This window comes from Chaetodon trifascialis, chromosome 10 (genome assembly GCF_039877785.1).
Source record: "Chaetodon trifascialis isolate fChaTrf1 chromosome 10, fChaTrf1.hap1, whole genome shotgun sequence".
NCBI lineage: Eukaryota > Metazoa > Chordata > Actinopteri > Chaetodontiformes > Chaetodontidae > Chaetodon > Chaetodon trifascialis.
The window spans coordinates 8,739,471-8,760,410 of NC_092065.1; the positions used below are offsets into that span (position 1 = coordinate 8,739,471).

At 43.2% G+C, this 20,940-nt stretch overlaps 1 protein-coding gene across 3 annotated transcripts in view; it reads right to left on the reverse strand.

The window, feature by feature from the left end:
* The window catches only part of LOC139337727 (cGMP-inhibited 3',5'-cyclic phosphodiesterase 3A-like), a 70,920-nt gene that overhangs the window by 15,286 nt on the left and 34,694 nt on the right, over positions 1 to 20,940 (reverse strand). For all 3 annotated transcript variants that reach the window (XM_070972457.1, XM_070972456.1, XM_070972460.1), the window contains 3 exons: positions 18,941 to 18,991; positions 8,848 to 9,108; positions 6,367 to 6,524 (listed from right to left, as the gene is read on the reverse strand). In XM_070972457.1, the coding sequence (XP_070828558.1) occupies positions 6,367 to 6,524; positions 8,848 to 9,108; positions 18,941 to 18,991 (470 nt within the window). The remainder of the gene's footprint in view (positions 1 to 6,366; positions 6,525 to 8,847; positions 9,109 to 18,940; positions 18,992 to 20,940) is intronic.

Sequence of the window (20,940 nt, forward strand, 5' to 3'; positions counted from 1 at the left end):
GCAACAGGAAATAGTGCATAAATTGCAACATTGTCCACTTTTTCTGAGACCAGCCCTGCTAACATCTCCCCTTCCCCTGCTGCTTATCTTAATGTTTCGAGCCGTGCAGTAAGCTCTGACTGGCCTCTGCCCGCTCCCCTCTCCACTGCAGCTTACTCCCAGATTTTATACTCAACCACTCACAGCAGGTTGACAGATTACCTTTGGTTCAGAGCCCAAACGGACAGTGTCCAAGCCACGATAAACACTGCAGCCATTATTTCTGCTTCCAGTAATCTACCTACTCTCGAGCCAGATGACGTGAAGAAGATAACAGCACAGTGGCCGGGGCTAAGGGAAATGGAAGGTATTCAACCGGCCTCTTTTTTTTTTACCGGGTCTGTCTGATAAAAGAGCCGATACTGTAGCTTTGAAGTTGGTGTTATTCCTTCTTAACGCTGTACGTCACTGAGAGCTGACATGATGGAAAAAGGAGGGAGGGAAAAAAAAGAAGCCTAATGTCCTAATTAAGATTGTACAGATTTGATGATGGAGCAGAGAGAAGGCAATTGAAGCCATGTGTTCATTTTCTCCCAACCTCCCCTCCATGTGTTCCCTCTCCTTCCCTCTTCCCCGACCATTTCTACCTCTGACTTTTCTGTGAGGACTGCATGTCAGGAATGATTGTTGGTGTTTTGTCTGATCTGTAAATAGGTCTCAAAAGGGATAACACAGCTAATAAATTTATGTTGCAGTGCATAAATTACAAAAACACTCCCCAAAACTTGTAATTGTTGTGTCAAAGCCCACTTGAGAGATGATGTGTTGGCAGGTTGCCGATTGCTAAGAGACCATCACAGGTTTGATCCCAACAGCATCAAGTAGTTGTCAGCGGGCACCGGCCCTGTTCAAGTGTCTTTTGGCTGGATGCTGAAGCCTTACCGGCTCTCTGGATAAGAGCCAGATGCCTGAAACAAAATTTAAATAAAGTGTTACTCAGAAGAGAGCCCTCTCAGCTGCAGTAAACTAAACCCAGGGACTCTCTGTACTCTTTCAATTGTGTCTGTATAACCCCTGCCAGGAGAAGCAGCTGTGACAGTGTGTCTAAGAGTGTGTGTATGTGTGTTAATTGTGGGGTTCTGGTGACTGGGGAGAGGCCCAGGTGTTTGTTTATACTCACACCACCATAAGTGGCCATAGCTGGGGCCTGCTGCTGGGCTGGGCTGAGCTTTCAGACCAGGCGACAGGGCTTTGTGTACAGAAGCTGCTCAGCGTGCTTACATTTACAGAATTTGTTCAAGTATCACCCTGCCAATGTGCAAACAGGCCCAAACTGACAGATGCAGCCCACACAGTTCTTTAGAGGGCTCAAGACACAAAACAAAACAAATTATTATTATTTTTTTGTGCAGTAAACATTACAATTTAGAACTTGGGTCCATGGTGTCATCAGCTGTATTAGATTTCTGGTAATATTATGTCAGTGTGGATAAACTGTAAGATGGAATTGATGACAGTTTTTAAAAAGAGGTGTAAAAATGTTTATTAGAAAGAAGAGAGATGAGTGAATGTACTTAGTACTGTCTGCATAATTAGTGCAACCTGCAGTACTATGATTTAATATGCATGCAATGGCTTCGTCTGTGGAGCAGATGTGTAGCAGTCTTTGTTTGGTTATGATGATTTGCAGGCCAGGGCCACTATAGAGTTATTAACTTTGAGTGTTTTTCTCCTTTGTCATGCTTCAATTTCATGCATAACATCTTGTTTGTGTAAGATGCAATTTCTAGTTTCATTGTATTTCATTTTTCACTTTTGTCTCTGCATGTCCAGGTCAAATGCAGGGTTAAATTTGCATTTGTTTTCTTGTTGTCTGTTTATGTGTGGATTGTTTGTGGCCATTAGCCGTTACCATCAGCTTTTGAGCCAACAATTAACAAGGTAACAGTTATGTTGTCCAAAGACACATTTTATCTTTATATTTAACTGATCGGCAGCAGATTAAAAATGTGACTTTATCTCAGAATTTGCTCTATATGTGAGTAGCATGAGGATGTCACAAGCCACAAAGAGCTCGTTCAAAGAATCCATTCTGGGAACTTGAATACGGAGACACTTAACTGGAAAGCTGAGTGTTGAGTGACGTTAAATGATCTCACTTGAACCCTCAGAATCTGCAAGTAATATCGATGCTTTCTTAGTGGTCAGCAAAGAATGTGTTCGATAGACACACTGATATGTGGAGAATTTACAGGGAAAATCACGCACACGCACACACACACACACACACACACACACACACACACACACACACACACACACACACACACACACACACACACACACAGTCATGTATACATAATTTATGGGGACATTACATAGACTTACATTCATGTCCTGGAGAGTTACCCTAACCATAACCAAAACCACTACTTGCCTTACCCTAAGCTTACCCTCAGTCTTCATCCTAAAATTTAATGATTTACATTATTGGGACCTGCATTTCGTCCCCAGAAGGAGGGTGAGTCCCCACACTGTGACAGTGCAAACAGATTTATGTCCCCACAACATAAGGAATACATGGTACACACACACACAGAGACAAACACACTTTCTTTATCATATTTGCCATGCGAGACTGAGAAGTTCACCCCCTACAGCAGGCTAAAAGGACACAGACAGGCAGACCAGATCACACACACACACAGACGGAGTACATGGAAACTCAAGCAAAGTACTTGATCAAACACGTAAATATGATGCAAGTGATTGTTAAACATCTAATTCCAAAACCAGGAGCATCAATCTGCTACTATATCTGCCACCACAAGATGTTGGAACCTGGCTACTGGGATTTTCTCCCATTCAGCCACAAGAGCATTAGTGAGGTTGGCCTCTGTGCTGGGAGGTAAGTCAGCATTCAAATCCATCCAGACGACATTTGATGGGGTTAAGGTCTCTGTGCAGGGAAAACCAGAACCTCTCTGAAAATAACTTCCTTCCGGGCCTTGTTTGTGCATGGAGGCAATGTCATGCTGAAACAGGAAATGGCCTTCCCCAAACCGCTGTCACAAATTTGGAGGAAGACTATTGTCTAAAATATCACTCTGTGTTGAAAAATTAGGATTTCCCGTTATTGGTAACCTGATGCGCCAGACTGTTTGTTACACAGAACCATCTGGGAAGCTGTCCTTGGAAACTGTCTGGAAAAGGGTCGGACCACAAAAAATACTTGGCAGGTGGTTGGAAGAACCGTCTGTCTATCACCATCTATCACAGGCTAACTGCAACCAATCAGAACAATGAACATATGTTGAAGTAGGACTGTTGCTGAGGCCAGTCGGGTGAAAAGCAAAAGCATCTTCATCCATGAAAAGAAACCTTCAGTGCCATTCTTTGCTCTCCTTTCAAAGAAGAAACACTCTCTAGCTGTGATTGTACTGATGCTATAGCAGCATCTTTAGCAGCCACCATGTTTTTTTTTTTGCTTCCCACTGTCATCACACCTGAACCGCAGCTGTAGCTGCCAGCAGTTCCTCACAGGACACTGATCGGTCCGAGCCACTGTGGTTCTGCCGCAAGCAAACACAAAAAGAAAGATGTGAGAAGGTGTGATCTTGCAAATCCAGCTGCCTCACAACAGAAACAAAGGGGCCAAACAAAAAAACAAACAAACATATTATTGGCCCTAAAGTGTATTTATGGTACCAGTACTGATCCATCCTGAGAGATGAAGCAGCACACTGATCTGGTCTTTTGAAGAAATGCTAAGAAAGAAGCCTTGTGCCAGTAAGGTAAAAATCCATGGAAATATGACTGCACCTAACAGCTGAATCTAAAAGCACATGAGTAATAGATGATGGCCATAAACTGAGCAAACACTGAGCTGCAGGCATTGTCTGGCTGGCTAGTTAGCACGTTTCCCCAGGCAGCTTGGCTCAAACAAACACCTTGTAAGACAGGAGCCACATGTTTTTACGGGAACTGTTCAGTTTTACAGCACAGCCATAATCAATTAATAGCTTCATGAAATAAATCTCCTCACAACAAGAAAATAGTGAAAGCAAAAGACTGGCTGAATTCTTGCACTGTTAACAACATGGATGAATTAACTTGAGTAGTAGTAAGCAGAGTATATATACCAGCTAAACCAACTATAGTCCATACAACAAACCCTTTGTACACCTGACTGGACTATCGTGATTGAATATACCACTTGTCGCCACGTGATTGGTCTTTGCTTCTAATTTCCAAACTGAAAAAACATTGAAATTCATTTGCAAGCATCAAATTTGTTCCAAACTATCAGCCAAAAATTAGTTTCTAAATCAATCAGAGGTGAAACAGGCCATGCAGTTGCCGAGTCATGTCTTTCAGGAGGTTTGCAAAAGCAGTTAGTTTTCATCAGGAAGTTCACTGACCGGTCCAGTAAGCATGTGCGCGAGTTGATTCAAATCTCAAGTTACAAGCATGAAGCCGAAAACCAAGCACATGAGATGTTTTCCGTCTCTACGAGGTTCACAGTAATTGACAGGTTACGCCCGAATCTTCATGTATCAGAACGGGAGATTTCTGAAAACAAGCCTTAAATGCAGAAAGGGAGAAACATCTGTTTTTGTTCTGCGTGTCTGCACATACACTTCCAGACAAAAGCAACTGATCAACACAAAGGTTGTCATCAGTCAAAGCTGTGCTGTTTGAATCCACACAGGCTGTTGTCAGCGTGTGTGAGCCAGACATCAGACATGTCTCTCTGAAGTTCCACTACATGTTAATAATTCAACGCCAGCCTCACTTTTGAGATCAGACAAATGCTCTTATGCAACCTTTGAAAATTAAACTAACTTTGAGCAACAATGCACAAATACACTACATATGCAAAAAAAAAAACAAAACAACAAACAAAAACACTATGTACTAACTTTCCCCCGAGTTTGACACACCACAAGCATCTGTGGCTGCCTTGCAGAGACAGAGGCGCCCAGAAGCCTCTATAATATAGATGACAAAGATGCAAATGTTATTTGCAGACAAACGCTGGCCTACATCAGACGACTTTCGTGCCCGTGACACAAACTCGACAGGGGAGAAACTGAATAAGGTAGATGAAACACGAAGAGACTCTTTCTTGTTGAGGAATAGTTAATATTTTAAGGACAGGGAGCATGTGCTGTCTGGTACTGCTTGTGCACCCACATCATAAAAATATTCAGGTACAGGCAAACATGCACAGCTGAAAAATTTCAAGCTGAATCCCCATTTACTACCCTTTTGAAATTCATAAAGCACAATATTACCCCTGAGCTGCTCTAAGATCATCCAAACACGACGTCACAGTAATCACAAAGTAATTGTGAGGAATTTGGTCTCACGGATCACAGCAAATTATGCAGACATATTTCACTTGGTAATTATGACTACTCTAATAAATTAAGATCATGTGTTTATTTGAGATTTCATGCATCAATGAGATTTACTAGCTAAACAAAAAACAGCAGAAATGAGTTATTTGTTGCGCTTTCAGCAACGTGGGGCTGTGCTGCCTTGACATGTCCTGTCTGAACACAATGGAACTATCAAGCCACATTTTCTCAACAGCTTTTGCAAAACAAAATGCATCCAGGCAGAAACCCCACCACACAAACACATGCTTTCATGCACACACAACCCCATGAATGCACACATGCACTCACCCGCACTCACACATAACCTGCAACCTCCTCTATCCCGCAACACTTCTCTCCCCAAAACTACAAAAACCATCAAACACGTCTAAAAAACCACATGCATACACATTTAGTTCTGAAGCGTGATGCTTCTGTGTAGCCTGAGTCTCGTGCTATCTTCAGCTCTAATGTGCTCAGACTTGATGTGTGTCTTAGTTATTCAGGTTAATGCGTTCGCCTGTGGGGCATATTTCCATTCTGGCTCCAGTTGCACACACATCCTTTTCCGAACTGCTGCGCCATTACTGTTCACTCACGCTGATGTCTTTGGTCTAACTACAGCCACACTGACGGGAATAAACCTCTTCAGAGTGATGTGTCAGACTGTGGAATCCATTGTAGGAGTCCTCCTTAAAGCATTTGAGCCACGGTTGTGTATACCTACAGTATAATGTCGCACAGCAGGATCTAATTAGTATATTTAAACACAAAATTCTGCAACTTAGCTTCGAACAAAGAAAACCTTTTTTCATATGACTCCTTTTGGGGAGTGAAAAATAGTAGGGCAAACAAAAGATAAAGGCTAAGCAGGACTGCATTTGTTCAGTCTACAGCTGGAGCACAAGTGAAAGTAAGTTTCTGAGGATCGGAGCGATGTGCTGAGTGAGAACAGAACAAAATCCCACTGATCAGAAGAATGATTCAGCTGTAGCTCAGGTACCTGCAGGTGAGTGTTTCATGATAGGGCTTGATGCTGGCGCTGCGGTCCCTTCGGACGGGCCCGGGCTCGATGGTGGGCAGGCCCGTGGCGGAGGTGGTGGTGGTCCATGTGGAAGAGATCCTCCTCAGAAGACCAGGGTGGAGACTCCGCCTCAGACGCTGCACACACACAGGAAAATTTCTGTACACACACGCAGTCAACACTGCTGGAAAACCCTTCTCATCACTTTTTAATAAATGAATAAAATCATCATTCACATCTAACTGCGGGACTGAACATGGCTGTAATTGTGTTTGCATTCAGATAAAAGCTCTGAAAGTACTCCCACCTGTAAGATAAAGTTCATGCTTATTTGCTTTGTCTGCAGTCGAATGGATCATCTCAATGAGACAGTTGCTTTTCCTTGACCAGATTAAACAAATGATGCAGGTAATATAACCTGGAACATTTTTCATGACTGGAGGCACTTTCATTTTTTTCTTCATTGGATCCAAAGTGAATCAACACTGCGGTCATCACTGACTGGAGGATATTGGCAGGCAGCTGTGCCAGCGATGCCCCTCATGGTTCTTTATTGGATATAACGTCAGTATTGCTTTGCAGTGATACATTTCATCACAGAGATTCTGCCTCTCAGTCTCTTTTGTCTCGTTCTCTCAGTCTCTTTCTGTCTTTTCTTTGCTCTTTCTGTGGGATTCCCAGTGGTCTGTGCCCTTGTGATGCCTCCATCTGCTCAGTGCCATGCAGCAGCTTGGCACAGCAGCATTAAACATGGCAGGCTCTCTCTGTCTCAGTCTTCTGCAGGGTGACCTAGTAAAGCTCGCCTCAAAATCCTGAATGAGCCCATTCACAGCGAGGCGTCATATACTGAGTGCACACACTCATAGACAGTGCTGGTTTAGGTCACTTTAGTGAACATTTCACTGACTTACACTTTCACTTTGGGGGCTTGACTTTACAGAAGAGTGCATCCTATCAGTGCATACTATACACACAGAGACAGCACATTTATGCACATGCAGTTGTATATACACAGATTCACAGAGCAGGAATCTCCCCTTAAAATCTTGTATTTTATGGCACCATGATTAGAAAAATGAAAATGTATTACTATGTGTTTTATAGCGGGAAAGTGGAAGCACTAATAGTGGTGCATTGGTATGATTTTGCAGCTCCAAGGTTCCATTCTTTAATGAAAGCCCTGCAGACACACACCAAAAGCAGAAACACACGCACGCACGCACGCACGCACGCACGCACGCACGCACGCACGCACGCACGCACGCACGCACGCACGCACGCACGCACACACCACCATCAGCAACAGCATGGTAAAACCAGGCCATCCTCACAAAAACGAAAAAAGAAATCACAGCTGATCCCTGCTGCTGTCAGTGTCCATTCAGCTCTCACTGGACTAATTTCTTTAACAGTTTAAGCGAGAAAAATGAGATGAGATTGTATGTTTTGTCATTCATGTTTTTTTGATGTTTGTACAGCATGCTAAGCTAATGCAGCACAGAGAACATGCCCCGTGTTGGACAGAAAATGAGGTTTGGAAAAGTGCTTGAAAGGCATCAGTATGCACCACGATGGACATCAAACTCTTAGCCAGGAGGCAGAAAAGCAAGCGCAGGGCTTTCCACTGCTGCACTAACCACCTCCACTCCTCCTGCTATTCTCCTCCTGGCTAGTTAGAGGCGGTCACGGCGTCTCTGGGGAGCAGAGTCCTAATGAGTGCAGCCTCACTGGCCACTCAACAGGCGCAGCTTGTCTCAGCTACTTTTACAAAGTTCAGACGATGTAAAAATACACCTGTTAGCCAAGTGATCGGCCTGATGGCATGGCAGCCGTCAACCAGACAAATGTCTCTGAGGCAGCTAGGATTGTTATCTTCCTCAGATAAATAACTAGCTCTGTAATCGTGGTAGGGGTCCAGTTTTGTTGACACACACTCGTCCCTCTTTGTTACCTTTTGAGAGGCTCTTTCACCTTCATGTTGCCTCTCCTCTTCTACTCCACTCACATGCACACATACACACTGTCTGGCTCTGCACATCTGTCATGTTGACACAGCTGTGGCTATGAAAGGGAGAACAGTGCTCCGAGCAGTAGACGTGCTCTATTTTTCTTCACTCAACTCTATGAAAATACACTCCCTCATTTGATGCTAAAAGCTCTGAGAGCAGGAAGCGCTCATTAGCTGAAACATGGGCTGAAAGATTAACATGTGTGTGGAGCGCTGTGTGGAGTATAAATCATTTGGCCGTAATAAACTGGACTGCATTTCCATCTAAGGATTACTTTCAGCCGTTTCCAAAACAAAATGTTGTTTGTCTGGCCCATGACTACTTTTGATTAACAATTCTGACGTTTGACATTTGGGTGATAGATGCTCACTTTCATCTGGACTTCCTCACATTGCATATATCTTACCAGGAAAGTGTAAACCTGACACCTGGTCTTCACTCATTTCCTTACCTTGTGGATGGACGTCCTCTCTCCTTTCTCAGGTCCGTCCTCTGAGTCCGAGAGGGTGTAGGCATCGCTGGGGTTAAGCAGGGGAGCTGGGCGTGGCCGGTGCAGCGGCTGGAAGGTGAGCTGGGTGGTTAGCAGGTTGCTGACGGCCCGCAGTGAGGTGCAGGTGTTGGGGGGCAGAGAGGGGTCAGCCAGCAGGTCTGTGATTAGTCCGTGGGCTTCTCCCATCACTGCTATGTCCACCATGACGGTGGTGCCTGAAGACTATGGGGTGACAGGGAGACAGAGAAAAAGAAATAAACATAATTGCTGCCATGGTTAATGTGAGTTGATGCTAATTAATGGCTGGGTGTGATCGAGGCTGCGTGCTGCTTCCTGGTGGCAGGTGTGAAGAGCAGGTGCATGAACTACGTCAGCAGCTCCCGTGTGAGGACACACTGTGGTTAACAGTGACGCTGCCATCACTTGTGTTGTTTATCCTACAGAGCTGGAAGTCAGTCTATGCTGAAGTCATGCACTAGTTCATGTTTTTGCACTAAGAAAAACAGCTTTAATTTTCTCAGTGGTGGAAACAGACAAAATGAATGAACTCAACTGTGATGGTTAAGTACAACAACAGAAAGACCCACAGAGAATTATCATCTGACTCGACAGCTTCCCAAAACTCTATGAGCTGTTTTGGGCATCGTTAGCTCTTTTTTTTTGCTTTATTGTTTTGCCAAGTCTCACTGCTCTCCGCTGCATCAGACGGCTGACATCTCTGACAAAAGCCCACTGGACACCATCTGAGCACCAAACCACAGATGGACAGAGTTAGTGGCTGATAAACACAGTGGAGCATTTAGCAGCTAAAGAGTCAGACTCAGGAGCTGATGGAGCAATAAACTGAACTACAACGATTGAGGAGTCTCTGTTGAACTTACATTTGACAAGGGGACAGAGAAACAATTTCAAATTAACGCTAATGTTGGTGTTGTGTCTATTTGATGTGTAAAACAGACAACTTTATGCTAACATGTTTGTAATAATGAATTTCTAAGGTGATAATAAATGAGTGTTATGTTTACAGCTTGTTGTGCTGCCAAAAAAGAGATTAGTGCAGGTTTAAGTTTTTGATTCAATGCTACACTCTGTGTCTTTCCTGGCTGTTAGGCTTTTAAATCTGATGTATGTCTATTCACTAAAACATCGATGCATAATAACATGGTTATCATTAGGTTTACCCACTAGCATCTACATTAAAGAACAACTTAACAAAAGCTCAAAATTTTTATATTACAGTGTATTTACATTTTGCTGATAGTTCTAACATACGTTTCTTTGAATAGAACTTTGGGTGCGAGACTTTTACTTATAATAGAGTATTATTAAACTGTCATATTTCTACTTCAGCAAAGGATCTGAATACTTCTCTTACTATTAATCTTTCTTTACTTTAAGATACAATATCCCAGCAACAACAACAGCTGATACAAGAAAGACTGATTTCATAAATTAGTCACAGTCTGCATGTAAAAATAATGTGGGAGGCCAATTGTCCAGCAGCAAAAATGATTTGTCAGGAGCTTTGTCCCATGTTAATAGAGACTGTATTATATTATCATGAGAACAATGACAGAGCGCACAACCATAACCGAATCATGTTTCAAAAGTGCACTTAGCTCAGGGAAAAACCAACATGGCACAAAATAAAACAATTGATACACGTAAACAATGTCCAAACACAACAATATGAAAATAAGAAAACAATAGACAATTGATTTTGGTCCACTGTTATAGGAGGCATATTCAATCACAGTGTCGGACAGATTCTGAGAGGCTTTGTAAAGTGTATTATAGTTGTGGCATCACACGAAGCTGCGCGCACGCTTACATCCAGTCACATATGAAAGGCTTTATTCTACATCTTATATGGCTCCTTTCAGCTGAGAGAAAGCAATGAAGAGGAGCATGGAGCCGTGCTTCACGGCAGAAGAAGTGGACATACTTGCAGCCTGTTAGACATCTGTACGACACCGTGCAGCTGCAGAATCCTCAGTGCTTAATGAATGGGTTCATTAGCAACATCTCAGCTCGTATCTGATCTTTGACTTCCTCACTCCTGACCCTTCAGATGGTCAACAGCCCCAAAGCTTTGAAGGCACCAGCATCGTGTGAGCCAGCCTTGTTTTAGCAGAGCAAAGTGAAAAGTTCACAACCCACTCTGAAATGCTGTGCCTAGAGCAGTTGAACAACCACAACTAAACACAGGTCAGTCTTGGCTGCCAGCAAATTTATCTAATAAGCTCATGAGTTCCCTTTTTCCCCAAAGAATATTATCAGATTTTTCTCCTCCAATGTCCCATTCAGTTTGACACCAGCTGCCAGGCACCCAGAATTATTCTGTTTACACTAGCTAAGTGGCAAGAGGTTAACCCGACCAACACATGTGAGCACCGTTCATTCACCTTCACGTGTGGGAACAGTGAAGGTTTCGCATTTTATTTTCCTAGTCGTATCAGATAAGTCTCTGTATTTATACAATTTTCCTGTTGGTCTGCAAAAATACAAAAGGCGTGTGTTCTCTGGGTGTGAGGGCATTCCTTCGTGATGACACACATTTATTGATAAACCTGTCACATGACCAGCACTGGGACCAAGATAATCTCTTTAACGGACAAGGAGACGTCCTGTGGGACGGCTGACGGAACTTTTCTGGACAGACGACTATTGTACTCCTCTAATCCTTCCTCTCCTCTACTTCTCCTCTTTCTCTCTCTCTCCCTTTTCTTGTGCTCTCCTCTGATGCATGCTGTGAGGATAAGATGTAAACACCTGTCTCTCAGCTCATTTACAAGCTGATTTAAGAGTTTGCTAAAGAGAGGCTTTAAGAAGAACATAGCTGCTGGGGAACATCTGGCTGGTCTCAGCATCTCCAAACATGCAACTTCAACAAACTTTACCCCTCGTTCTCACATCCTGGCCAACTCAAATGTCAAGTGACAACATAAGTAACATATAAAAAGACCGACACACAGATATGCAGAGATGACACATACCTGTAAACAAAGGGCATCATCCTGAGCATGCAACACACAGACACACATGTGCACCCATATAAACCATTTTGCAAGGACGATGAGAGTCACAAAGCTTGACTGAGTCCAAAACTGGACCCGAGTGGCCATAAAAGGTGAGGGAATGATGAATGTGTTGGGTTTTATGTTGCACAGGGAGCAAGCCACTTAACCCCCAAAACCTGCAGTATTTGAGACATGAGCTTTGGGACACAATGGGGATCTCGCTTCCACCGAATTTGTGCTATTGACCTGAAAAAATGTCACGCGCGTCTGAAACCAATGAATAAGCCATGATCCTTAGAAATAATGTGCCGCTAAAATACATCTACCGTTACAAATCCAAATCCTCTCTCTGAACCTCTCGGCAGAATGTTTGTGAGCCGAGGAGTTAAAGTTTTTAGCCATTAAACAGAACTGACTGCAGGGAAAGATAAAGATTACAGAGTCCTGACCGTCCCTGGCTCAGTCCCATCTCTTCAAAATTGTGTCTTGGCTGGAAGATACCTCCTGATTTTCCTAACCTTCCAACAATCTGCAACCTAAAACTTAAGACATCCTGTAACAGATCAAACTGAGACGAAGTTACATAATATCATAAGGTTATATAAGTATTTCCTGTCAGGTTAGGTGATCATTTTCATTCATGAGCCATGGCCACCTATGTAGCAGCAGGCTTCACTTTCTGAGAGGATGGATCTCATACGAGCCCCACAGAGCGACCCCTGCCTGGGAAAAAGCACTGAGAATCAGAAAAAAGCTATTGGACAGATGTTATGATGGAGCGTTTCAAAATTCCTGATATTTTTCTCAAAGTACCGTGGTTGATGTCCCTGCCTTGGACACATCTGCACTGTTTGTAAATTCCCTTAAATGCCACGATTAAAATGAGAGTATTTTAACCTTCCAGTCAGGCTGTATATGTGTTTAATGACTTATTTCTAAATGATTCCCCAAGCATACAGGCTCTTTTTACTGCCGCCCCACAACACATTCATAGTAACACACATTCACATCTGGGAACTGTCAACAACCGTCTGCCACTGGCTCGCACTCCTCTCTGTGGAGATTTTTCTGAGAAATAAAGCCTTCAGAGTTAGTCAGGGATCCAGCACCTCTGAGAGTTGTGTGAAGGAGATATGGGAGTAACTACTCTAAATTATAGAGCAAAGAGAGAAAGGTTGCCTCTTTGATCATCGAAACAACTGCTTCCTTGCTTTGAGAGTGATTCATCATTCCTCTGTTTCCAAGTGAGATCAATCTTTCTTTTTTAAAGGCAATGTACACGCACAGTCGGTGGCCATGAAAACAGCTGGCAGCAGCAGGCCTGCATGGCTGTAAAGTGACAAACTGACAAACCCTCATCCGCTCAGATAAATACACTGACACATTGGATGAGCTGCTCACCGGTCTGTTGAACTTACACTGGCTTCTGCTGTTGGATTTTGGATGATTTTAGATGCTACAAATGATGGATCAAATCAGAAAAGTTTCTTTTTTGTCTCTTTGACAGTCAAAACAACCACAGTATGGTCTTCTGTCCTGAGTCAGCAATCTCTTTGGAAAATACATTTATTCGCTTCAGTGCTGAGAGATAGATAAGACTGATACCACTTTCAAGTCTCTAAATATGATAGCTACCATCAGCAGTTGGTTAGTTACTGTAAGCACAAAAACTGGAAAAATGGGTAACAGCTAGCCTGGCTCGGCCCGGAGCCCTGGCTCGGATTCAACAGAAGCTGCATATGAGCACCTCTAAAGCTCACTCATTAGCACATTATATTTTGTTTGTTTACTACAGTACCTTTAGACAGAGTCAGGCTAGGCTAAGCTAGCTGTATGCTAACTCTTAGGCTACAGCTACAGATAGCTAGAACCAGCTAGCTGCAGAATAACTGTCTCTAGATTCAATTAATGTACTGTAGTGATGTGAGAGTGTTATTGATCTTCTCATCTAAATCAGCAAGAAAACAGATCAGAAATTTGAAAAAAAAAAAAAAAAAGTCAAACCATTGCTTTAATGAGTAAAGCAACAATGAAATACAGCACTCTATGTTACACTTTAGCCGTTGGACCAGTGTTATTAGGGGCCCTAAGAGCTCCACTAGGGGTCAGGAGGCCTTCTTGATTTGACATGTACAATAAGCCTATATCTGAACATTTGATTCATTTCTGTGAAGAAAAGAGCGACATTGTTATTTTCAAAGTTTAGACGCTTCAACCAGCTTTAGAAAAGTACACAGCAAAAACAACCAAAGAGCCAACAGAACAATGGCCAAGTGCCAGGGAGGAGAAAACACTGCATTTGTCAAAAATGAAGCCTGTTAAGTGTGTTTGATTAGAAACATGCATAATACAGACAGAAGTGCATAAAAAAATCTCTGATCCAACAGTCACAGGAAATACTCATTCATCCAAATCACTCATTTTACACAAACTTCCTGCAGTAATTGTGTTATTTGGGTTGATTGTACAGTTTATTTGTTGTTGCTCTGCACTTATTGCTTTGCATTGAATATAATGTGAAATATGTCACTTATTCAGGGGTCGTCAGTTTACTAAATGATAGAAAGGGGGTCCCTGAAGGAGAACGGTTGGCAACCACTAACTGGTTTATTTATTCCATTTTTAACACTTAGGAGCCAAATTCTGTGTCATTGTGGATTAACTGGAGTGACCTTGTAATATTTTTGGAGCATGGGTATTCTTTCCTGCTTGCAGCCATTTGGTATTTATGTGCCTGGCCAATCTTTTGTATTTAACTGGCAGAAGGCACGCTGCTTTTAAAAGGCAGGAAACTTCCTGATTTGACTGATGCCAGCCTTCGACACACCCGCTGATCCTCTGAATCCGGCCCCTGTGCCAGCATCTCTGGTCACAAAATGACCATAAATTCGTGTGATATTTGGTCACCAGCCCCCGGCTGTTGTTGACATCCTACATTTGATAAAACTGACTACTAGTATCAATAAACAGTTTTTATGACTCCTCAATGAGCCAAGTCACATGCTAAACATGCATGGACATTCTGTTATGACATTTTACGATGAATAACAACAGTGTGCATGATCAATGGTCTTAATTGCCTGTGTGAACGCAGTTTGGAACAGTACGTCAATAGACATGCCATAGATTAACACCCGCGCAGCAGTTCATGTAAACCAAACCAAGGGCCAGTCAAAACAAACCAGCGATCACTCCTGAAGAGTGAAAAGCTGTTTGTCCACACGGCGTCTCTGCACTCAAGGCCCCACTCAGCTGTGTGTGTGTGTGTGTTGCTTTAGGTGCAGTAATGTGCACCATAAATGGACCAAATAATATTTGCAAACAATTAATTCGTTTAATCTGGATGTTGTACCAGATCGATGGAGGCTTGACCCGAAATTCAAAAGCTTATCTATGCTGTGTTTTCTGATGAACTCAAACCACAACAAAACATGATATGATACTAAAAATACATCAAATAAATAAAAAAGAAAATGACTTGCTAAAGGCTGGTGTGCATCCGCTCTCTCTCTCTCTCTCTCTCTCTCTCTCTCTCTCTCTCTCGCTCTCTCTCTCTCTCTCTCTCTCTCTCTCTCTCGCTCTCTCTCGCTCTCTCTCGCTCTCTCTCTCTCTACATATATATATATATATAAAACTTCAGATATGTGTTTGCAGATTTCTCTCGTGAAACATTACAGTATTTATTACAAACACCATCGACCGCTGCAACAACTCTGACCAATGGAAACATGATTTTTGGTGTTCCTGCTGTGTCCGCTTGTTTTTCTGCCAATAACTCTGCAGAAGACAGATGAAGCGCATTTCAATGCAACAAACAAAACACTGATCCCTCTGTCTAATGATGATTATTAATGGGATACACAGACAGAGAGGTCACATTTTTGTAATTTCTGAGACGGTCCACTTCATGCACTTTTAACCCCTCGGCTCCCTCATCTAAACACACAGTCCTCTCAGCTTTTAGTAAAGCGGCAGTGATATGTGGGCTTCTTAAAATTGTGCAATGGTGAGAATACAATGTTTCCCAAAGGAGAGCTACAGACTGGACAAATGCCTCAGGGGTCCACTGGAGAAAGAAAGGTATTTGATTCTCTTCGTAAACACATCTCAATAATGTAAGCAACTGTGGCTCTTCGTAAGGCACACAGATACACACTGTGCTGCTTATTTTGTAATTAACCCCTTGCACAAATCCTCACACTCTTAGAAATGCAGGAATGCGTTGAACAAGAAGCTGGGGAATATATTAAAAAAATGACTTAAGCAGGTCCATTGTTTTTTCTTAGGTTAATTTCATTTACACAGAAGTCTCGAAAAATCATTACCATGCAGTTTTCTGTTTCAGTGGCTGTGCAGTTAGTGTAATGGGCCTGATTACATCTGTCAGGATGGATTAGCGGGAGAGAAGCCCGGGAGACGGTGATGTTCTCTATTTAAAATAACAGAGCAGTGATACTGTGTGAATCACAGCAGAACGGTAACACAAAACTCCACTGAGACACTCGTCGCTCTCCGCCTCAGCTCCGGCAGCCAAAACTACACCCAGCAGCACTTCCCAACCAACCCACACCCCCAACTCGACTCACAACCCCTCTGTCAGCTCAGACCGAAGCCATGCTGAGCCAGGCCCTCGGCTGCAGCCAGGGTACAATTACACCCTATTACATATTTTATTAAAAGAGGGTGTGTTGGGGGACGTGTGGGGGGGATCAAAACAAAACAAAAAAGAATAACTGCCTCATTAAAGATTTACTGGGAAAGGTCAAGCCAATTGACCCCAAACATGCAGCCATCTCATCTCCAAGGAGAGGCTTGTTTTTCCTTCCACATATTTCAGGGTGTTTGATTCCAGCGAAGGAGCCAATGAAGATTAAAAAAAAAACAGAGATAGACCGGCAGAGGCAGAGGCAAGAAACGCTGGCATAAAGGACAGAGCAAACAAAAAGGATGCATGAGGTAAAACAGATGGCTTGTGCTGGGCGATGAGCGAGCGAGGATTTACCGCATGACACAAGCGGTTAAACATATATATCCATCATCAGCACTGCAGCAGGCACAGTCACGAGCTTTTAGAGAGTCGTGCTAACTGAACAGACGCACTATAAATAAAAGCAAGTTAAAATGTCAGTCTTTTCTTCAGTTTCTCTCAGAGAAATGGCACCAGCTCAGAGGTGTTTTACCGTTGCACGTCATAAAAAGTGGGCGCGTGAAATTTGCTAATGCCTCTGTATCATTTGTGGCAGATCCAATTATTTCCCAGGCAGAGGACAGTCAAAAGTGTGTTTTCTGTCTCGTTCGTCCTCAAATTTAGTCTTGCCACAGGACCCAATTTAATGAGAGAATGCTCGACTCGACCGTCATGATGGGACCAACCAGAAAAAGGGCAGTGACCTTTCTCAACTCCCAAACCCGCAGCTTTAAGAAACGCTGATCTCCAGTGTTTGAAGTGCTCACAGTGATTTTGAGAAATCTTCAACATGACTGCAATGTCATGGCTTGTCTGCCACACAGACCACTCTTCCAGCCTTTCTGTAATTTAGAATAACAGTCACAAGATCCGGGCCTACAAACACTCTTTTCTCCAATAATCTCCCCGGGTAATGTTCCAAAACCAATGTGTTTTCAAGTCGAATACAAATATTTAAATAGCTCTTTCCATACATAACTTCACTGTCAATTCCTAAGCTAAAACATCCACCGCAAGCTTTGGACGGGAAGAAAAAAAAAAAGTCGTGGTTTGGAAAATGAGCCTGCTAATGTGTGCATGTTGGCGAATACAACACAGTGGAGATCAATCAAGTGCTCTGGTCACCGGCGAAAGACTGAAGCGTGTGATTTACACACTCTACGAGGTGCCGTGCACACCATGCTGAAGTGCTACCAGCCTCTCTGACCAACAACCTGGACCAAGAGAGCAGAGCCAAGGGAAAATAGCCACGAGATGGGGAGGGATGCCAACGTAAGCCTCAGCTTCTTACATGTCTTGTCAGTCTCGGGACTATTACAGGATTCCACTGACGAACGCACAGCACCAGTCCAAACAGAAAAAAATAAGACTGAACTGACCACTGAGTCTAAATGGCAGCTTAGGGAATGCATCAATCAAAAAATATGTGCTTGCCTACTAACCCCACATAACAAATTGATATGAGCCTTGGACAATATTTCAAAAAGGGTAACATGCTATTTGAAAATTTCTCTGCTCTGAGGGGATAATGCTGTAAGACTGATTTTGGGAACAGATATACCACTATATGAGTCTTAGCATCTCTAGAAAATTACATAGTGTGTAATTTGATTTCAAACCCAATCCCGTGCTGCAAAGTTATGATCGCTATTCATGAAAAATCCCCTCGTTTTCTCCCAACCGCAACTTTTCGACATTTATTGCTACCCAAGCATACAGTGTCAGCGCAGACGCATTGTCTATTCATTTCTGAAGGATATCCTCCTGATAGGATAACACGCAGCAAAGAACACGCACATACTGTATATGGCAATGCCAACGCCAAGGGCATTGTTCTTTATGTACTCCAGAGCCCTGCCCCGAGGGCCTGCAGCAGCTCAATACATCAATTCCCAAACATGCACCCCCACCCCCGGCCAAAGATGGGAAAGGTAATCTCAAGGATGTAGCTGTGTGTGTCTGCTCCCTACAAGCTGTTCCCTCTGTGCCGAGTCCTTCTAGTTTCAATTCCCTGGCCTTTAATGGCTTGTGCAGAAGCAAATCACAGACCTGTGTCCTTTAGACTAACAGAGGACAACAAGGAAGTGACACCTCTGGACATGCTGTTTAACCACGGCTAAAATGAGTGGGTGAACAGGCCTGTTAGTGGTAGGATTTCTGCTATTTGCGTCATTTATAAGGTGTTTGTAGGCGAGTGACAGAGATCAGGGAGCTAGTTACTGTGTGTGTGTGTGTGTGTGTGTGTGTGTGTGTGTGTGTGTGTTTTTGCCTGTCAGCTGTTTATTATGTTATTGTTCATTATTATTGTTATTACTGGTGCGGCTCTTTTTCTGTGGACAGTGCTAACCTGTGATCCTCGAGAGCCTCTCTTGTGGTCCCAGTCCGAGCGGGGGAGCATCTGTGGGAAAGCAGAGACAGAGACATGTTCAAACCACAGTCCTGCACATCCTGTTACTGTTCAAGTACAATTCGCCTCCTCACAAAGGCGACACCATAGTGGAGATACTATACTGTGCCGTAGCGGAAGAGAGGAGGAGCAGGAGAGGGGATGCAAAGAGTCGAGGATGAGCGGGGGGAATGGAAACGCTCATAAATGCAAAAATGGGTTTTGTCTATTTATTTCACTTTCCATTAAGCACAGACGTCTAATGCAATTTCACAGTTAGGTTTGGTTTACTTTAGCTCCTTTTGACTGCCTAAGGGGCTGGTGGAGGCGGAGGATTTTTACGCTGTCTAATTACCAGCCACTGTGTCCTCCCACAGGCCTCGTAAACCCGTTTTCCACTTTCTTGGGAGTCACCGAATGCATCAGTGCAGCTCTGTCAACTGATTTTTGGTGAACACGTTGCAGGAGAGCCAAGCCCCCCCCCACCACCACCACCACCATCAACACCCACACCCCCTGCCTCTGTTAAAGGTTTCTGGCCCAGAACTGAGAAGCCCTGAGAAACTCAGCATGACGCTGTGACAAATTGCTGTTGCACACACTGAGGCAAGGGGCTCAGTGTGAGCCAAACTGATAATTCAGGTGTAATTTACTGTGTCAGCAGAGGTCATTGAGTTGTGTCATGCTGTGAGTGAAAACACTGGGACAACAGTGGGCTTTGGTCCCCAGTGCTGTCTGGACAACAGTGTTGTTTTGGGGAGTGTTTTCTCACAGTGCTGCTTAGTTCTAAACAAATGCGAGAGTAAATTTGCTCTTCCTGTTTCCTTATTAGAGGGCACTTTAGTTTGTACATTTCTTGAAGTCTGCCTCTGACACTTCTTCCCCCAGCATGGTAAATGGCGACAAATGGAAAATTTGTTTGCGTTGCTCAAATCATTAAGAATTAAATAAAAGAACATGCAGAAACAAAAGTCCTGCGTAATCTAGATGATCCACAGACCTCGCTGTCAGCACTTCAAAGCGACCATTTCTCCATTAGAAAGTAGTTTCAGTGAAATATACAGACCTAGTTTACTGCTTTACCTTTAAGCATGTCAAATAGAGCTGCAATATGTCGCTGAATCGATTTGTGGATTGACACAGTTACTTTATTGCAGCCCTGGCGTCAGATAGAATAGAATATGAATAACTTAAATTAAGAGTTTGGTGACAGTCGCTCTGTTAATGTCACTGAAAACGTACACATATTTTCTCAATAAGAAATTTATGTTAAAATTTGGGCAAAAAATCATTAGCTATTATTCATGAACAGTTTATCATTTAAAAACCCAGCTTCATCAGCACTGTGCGGGCATGCTTTGATCACATCTGACTGACAGCGGCCCACACGAACAAACAGCCAATCAGCTGTCAGCATCAGCATCACATTTTGATCCAAATATCATGAAAATATTGTTAATTTTGAATTTCCCCACTGCCCCTTTTCAAAAACCAGTGGAGACCAACAGAAATCTATGTTTTCAGGGCCTCTACAGACCTGTCCTGCAAATGAATTGGGAGGTTTAACTCTTGTGTTTTGAAATGTGGTGTTTTCTTTGTTCACAGTTTGATCATCGAATGTGCCTTTGACATGTTCAGCTGGGCGGGATACAAGGTCTGCTCTGATGGGATAGTTATTGTACACCTCATCCTTCGGTCAAGGTTCTGGCAACAATGGGTGCTGCTCCACAGAACGTGATGACCCTGACAGTCAGCAAACAAGGTCACCGTCACAACAATAACACACAGCACGACGCGCACTCATTCATGAAGTGCAACTGTGTCTCCACACTTTGACATTTAGAAGGATTAAAAAAAAAAAAAATGCAATATGAGGGCTTTGCCCTTTCTCAGCAAACATCTTCATTCTCTCATCCTCCACTTTCCAGCCCGAGGACTGAAGCCACGAAGAGCCTAGATTC